Source organism: Miscanthus floridulus, unplaced genomic scaffold (genome assembly GCF_019320115.1).
Source record: "Miscanthus floridulus cultivar M001 unplaced genomic scaffold, ASM1932011v1 fs_195_2_3, whole genome shotgun sequence".
NCBI lineage: Eukaryota > Viridiplantae > Streptophyta > Magnoliopsida > Poales > Poaceae > Miscanthus > Miscanthus floridulus.
In genome coordinates, this window is record NW_027096361.1 from 1 (window position 1) to 5,733 (window position 5,733).

General features: G+C 48.3%; 1 protein-coding gene across 1 annotated transcript; it reads left to right on the top strand.

The window, feature by feature from the left end:
- Nucleotides 1-4,934: 4,934 nt before the first annotated feature.
- On the top strand, nt 4,935-5,360 carry LOC136530757 (uncharacterized). The gene has a single exon (XM_066523484.1). It carries the CDS (start codon nt 4,935-4,937, stop codon nt 5,358-5,360), a length of 426 nt encoding a protein of 141 aa, XP_066379581.1.
- Nucleotides 5,361-5,733: the final 373 nt, after the last annotated feature.

Here is a 5,733-nt window from a genome sequence, read left to right on the forward strand (position 1 = left end):
CATCATCTCCCTGTTGCTTCTCTGGATACACACTCTCCCTGGTAGGACAGTGTATTTGGAGAACAACGGGGAGGTGCTACCGAAATTCTATCTCGGATAGGAGTAGAGCATGGAAACTAACCCCACATACTGCATCCTCGCGTGGGATTAGGACCTATCCTCACCTATTAGATAGTAGGAACGTTGTGTAGATGCAATTGATGTTTGTATTACTCATCGCTATATATGTTAGAGGATGGAGGACCGTGAGTGGATGTACATGGGCCACGTAAGTCAGGGTCAGGTCACCAATGAATGGATCGACAAGACCGATGCTTTCTTGGAACGAGCATTTGGCGTGGTTGCTAAAGGAGCAAGTAAAATTTGTTGTCCTTGCAACAAATGTGCAAATAGAAAAAGACAAACGAAGAAGGTCATGGGGGAACATCTTTGAAAGAATGGATTTATGGTAGACTATATCCCGGTGGGTCTACCATGGTGAAGCCGATCATATGAGAGAGGAGGTGGTGAGACCATGCGTCAAGAATTATGATGCTGATGCCAGGGTAGCAGACATGTTAAATGACTATCACAAGGCATAGTTTCGCTGAAGGACGTACGGAGGAGGAGCCAGAGACAACCGCAAAGACGTTCTACGACATGTTTGCTGCGGCACAGAAACCCCTTCACGGCCAGACAAAGGTTTCTCAACTGGATGCCATTGGACGCATAATGGCGTTAAAGTCCCAGTATAGCCTGAATCGAGACACCTTCGATGGTCAAACCTAGTGGAGTATGAAAGTTTTATTCATGTATGATATATATTTATCTTGTCTCACACATGCAATCTCTTCTCCTTTGTGTAGAATCAATCGGCGGCATCGAACGATCCTCATGCTTCAGCGAATCCTTCACCAAATCAGTGATGATACTTGTGGTTGTTAATGATACTTCTATTTGCAATTGTGGTTGACGATGATGGAGCACTTGGATTGCTTGTGAACTTATTTGTGATATATTGTGAGACATGTGACGTTTGTGATATATATGTGACGTTTGTCATATATATGTGGTGTTGGTGATATATATGTGATGTTGATGATATATATGTGATGTTTGTGATATATATCTTCTATTTGTTTGGATGGGATGCAAAAAAAACAAATAAAAAAGATTGTTTTCAGTCACTTTGCCTAATGCAATGGTCATGACACTCTGTAAAGTGACCATCTGAGAACTACCTAGGAACATGCTTTGCCAAGTGCAATGGCCATTGCACTCGGCAAACATCACAGATTTGTCGAGTGCCACGGTCCAGGCACTCAGCAATGGTCTCCACTTTACCGAGTGTCTTGTCGGCGACACTCGGTAAAGTGGCCGCCTTTGCTGAGTGTCTAAGTCAATGGCGCTCGGCAAATCGGGTACCTTTGTCGAGTGCTTGACCTTGACACTCGGCAAAGCCGCCGTCACGGTGGTGCTCGTCGTCACGGGCACTTTTCTTTGCTGAGTGTCGGATTGGCACTCAACAAAGAGGTCTTTACCGATAAACTGTTTACCGAGCGCCCTTTGCCGAGTGTAATACTCGGCAAAGGCTTTGCCGAGTGTATATCGGCCTTTGCTGAGTGCCTGAGGCACTCGGCAAAGAAGCTGCCTCCGATGCAGGGTCCAGGAACATAGGTCGATCGATCTGCGCGCTGATATTGCGCTGGAAGTTGCCGTTGACTCTGATGGTAGTTTATTCAGTAAGCAGATGCCGGCTGGGGTGCAGCGGGAACGCACGCAGACACCCCACCGGAAACCCAGCAGTGGGAAACAAGCCGTCCTCGATCGCGTACTCGCTTTTGCGACCCACCCACAATTAAGGCTGGACGAAAAACTCGAAGCTCGTTAGCTCGCTCGGCTCGTGGCTGGCTCGACTCGACTCGGCTCGTTAATAATGAGCCGAGCCAAGCCTAAGATTTTAGCTTGTTAGCTATAACGAGCCAACTCGAGCCAGCTTGCGAGCTAAACAAGTCAAGCTTCCAGGAAAAAAAGTATCAAAACTTATATTAGTTTTTGTATTACTTCATGTCTTGCACTTTTACAATTGACTGGTAACTGATCTAGACCCTATAAATTGACTGGTAACTAGTCTAGATGCATTTCTTTTATATTATTATTATTCTCAAACTTTAGATAAATGCAAATATTATATTTTATGTATTTTTTATACCTGGCTCATGAGCTTAACGAGCCAGCTCGAGCTTTTAACGAGCCGAGCCGAGCTGGCTTTCTGGCTCATTAGGATAACGAGCCGAGCCGAGCTAGCTCAGTTATCTTAACGAGCCAGAACAAGCCGAGCCGAGCCAGCTCGTTATCCAGCCTTACCCACAATACACCCAGACCCAGGGCGTGCGGTTAAAGGAGGCCTTCAGTTCAATCAATCCCGTGACCGGAGTTCGAATTCTTGGTCAGAAGAATTTTTAGTCGGCGATGTGGAAAAAAACCCCTTTCACCTGTTTCGCGCTCTCAAAGCACAGGTAAAATAGATTAGGCTCTCTCACCGGGTAATGGGCCGAGCGAAGCATGTGGTTCGAGGAATTTTCTCGAACTGAATGAGAAGTCCTCTGTCCTTAAACTAAAATAGCTCAAGGTGTCTACCCTGAGATCAGAGTTTTTTTAATGCACTTTCACAGTTACTAGCTCCTTCCGGATCTGATTCTGATCGACCGATGGTCTCAACAATAATGCAAGCAATTAAGCTAATGGTCGCCAGCTCCCTCTGTCGCTCGCTTCTTGTTGGCACCTAGCTGCTACCTCTATCCATAAATAAATTAATTAATCAATTTTTATAATTGTCTTAAATCATTTTTAGTAGATTAACTAAAACTGTGAAAATATCAATATTTATAATACTAGTAAATTAGTGTCATTAGATCACCATGAAATGAAATATATTTTTATCTTGTGCTCGTTTAGTGCCTTAAATACCGATGTTATATAAATTTAATTAAATTTAAGATTTTTTAACTTACAACAACTCTAAAAGTTGGTTTATTCATGGTGTAGCATGTAGCACTGACCATCTGCTATCTGTAATTGTAAGAGCAAAACCATCCAATGCGGACCGCAATAACGTTGGCCTCGTCTCAAAAGACGTGCTCCACGTAGATTTGTATAGGTTGAGACTACAATTTTTACAACGCGGTGTCCTTCTCCCTTCTGTTCTCTCTCACCTCAAAGGTCGTTTTCGTTTCTTTTACAGCCTATCAGCAAGTCATGTCCATCTTCCATCTCCTTTCCAGTAGAAACTATAGCTTTTTCACAAGACGTTAGACTTCTCTGCAAGCTATTTTAACAGACTGTGGGGCTTCTATCTGGCTACCTCTCTCTTCCAAATGGCATCTGATCTCCTACGTGTCTCTCCGCAGAGCTGCTGTACACGGTGGTGCGTTGGGCACGGCCTAAGTAACGTGTGTGGCGCACGCACGGCCTACGACCACGACGTCCACCGGAAACCAACGGAATCGAAGCTCGGACCACCTGCGATGCGAGTTGATGATGACAAGCAAGCATAGTGCCCTAGGACATACTCCTACTACGTTACGTGTCAGCTGGCGGCCGGTGCGTCGATCGTTTGATCTCATCAGAGTATAGTAGGCACCTGCAGCCTGAATGATCTTCTTCGAATCAAAGTCATGCTAGCTACCTAGTATTCTGCATTTGAATTCATTCATTGCCAGGGAGAATTTTGACTTGCTTGCTGCAGGTATGACTAGTGAAGCATATCTGCATGACATGATTGAAGGTGAGTTTTACTCCCAAGTACATAAAAAAGATACTACGTCTACGTGCTCCGATCCAATTCAGTCACCTTGGACTTTCTTTGTCATTGACTTGTAGTCATGTTTCACTTTTTAAGTTTCATATATACCAGGGGGCATTTCCGATCCATTAAAAACTTTTTTTTTCTTCATATTTATACATAAAAAATAGAGATTTCCCGGTGGTTGCAGAGATGGAGCTAGTGCTTGCATTCAATCATCCATATGTCACAAAACAATATTTAGATCACAACCAGAAAGAGCTCCAAAAGGTACGTGATGACTCTGATGGTCGAGCTAGGATGCAATACAGCCACCGTATCCTATCCTATGTAGGAGTATATTAATATCAGCGCGCACAAGGCACGGCGATACATACATCAACCAACCGCTCTCGATCGCTCTCACGTAAAAGCTCCTTCGGACAGATCGATCGATCTAGTTCGCCGGCCTGCTAGCTCTTCTCCAAGTTCGAACGTATAAATCGCGCACCGATCGAAGTTAATTAAGGCGGCCATGGAGGACGACTGGATCTTTCTTGGTGACGGCACCGGCAGCGGAAGCGACAGCGACAGCGCCTCCGCCTCCGACGACGACAGCGGGTTCACGATCGTGCGGCGGAGCCGCAAAGGCGGTGATCAGTGCAGCGTCGTCGCCAACGACGACGCGCCGGCGCCGCCGCGGGTGGTGGCCGTGGCCGTGCCGCAACCGACGCCACCGGGGCTCTCCTTCAAGGTGATGTCCTACGCCGAGGCGTTCTCGGCCTCTTCTTCGGATGATGCGGCCGAGGACGACGGCGGCTGCGAGCAGCCCGGATGCAACGACGAGGCCACCGCCGGGGAAGCCATCATCCAAGGCGCTCGCATCGACGACGCGGCTGGAACTGGAAGCACAGACGACTGCACGGTGACGTGCAAGGAGGGATGCGAGTCTGGTCAGGTTGGCGAGCACGATGGCACGGGGAGCTCTGCCGAGGCGTCTTCTGCACCTTCGGTCGCCGTGGCGGCCGCGCCGACGGTGAACTGTCCGGAGATCACTGCTCCTGTCTTGTGCGGCGAGGCGCACCCGGAGTTGGCGAGCGCGATGGACCAGGGCGGTGCCGAGTAGGTGGAGGATGACGACTCTGAGAGCTGTGAAGAGGATGACGACGACATGGAAAACTCTAGGGAGGACGAGGACGACACGGACAGCTCTAGCGACGAGGAAGACGAGGACACGTTCAGCTATAGCGACGAAGAAGAGGACACGTTTAGCTCTAGCGACGAGGAAGACGAGGGAACGTTCACCTCTAGCGACGAGGAGTACACAGAGAGCTTTAGTGAGGAGAAGTACACAGCGGAGATCTGTAGTGAGGAGGAGGAGGACGATGACGCAGAATCCTATGGCGAGGAAGAAGAGGAAGAAGACTCGGAGAGCTGTGTCTTGGTGGATTACGTGGAGAGCTCTGCCGAGGACAACACTGGCGAGAAGGAGGACGATGACTTGGAGGTATCTGGCGAGGAGCAGGAGGAGGAGCACGATGACGCGGAGTGCTCTGACGAGAAGGATGACGTGGAGAGCACTGGAGAGGAGTGTTAGCAGACCACATCCTGGAGATGCAGCAGCTGCACCAAGGCCCAGGAAGGGGAACCGCAAGAGGACTTGGAACGTCAAGCTATCTGGACCGAAATGGGCCGCGTGTGTCGTCTGTAAGGAGATGCCCGCTAGTGAGTAGATAAGAGGGATAGTAGAGGGGAAGAGAAACAACTTTTGAACTCTGTATCCAATTACATTGTTGTAGAAGTAAAGTAGAAACCGGCTCTCTGCCGGCGAGATTCCTCGTAGTTCCTGTTCATCTTCTCTTCCTCCGATCAAGCGGCGTCTATCGCTGACACTGGTATCAGAGCCATTGATCTCCTGGTCGCTGAGCATGCTAGAGCCCAACCCACCCTCCCATAGCCACTTCACCCGC

Excerpts from the sequence above, each read along its gene's own strand:
- LOC136530757 (XM_066523484.1), top strand. The coding sequence starts at position 4,935 with ATGGAAAACTCTAGGGAGGACGAGGACGACACGGACAGCTCTAGCGAC.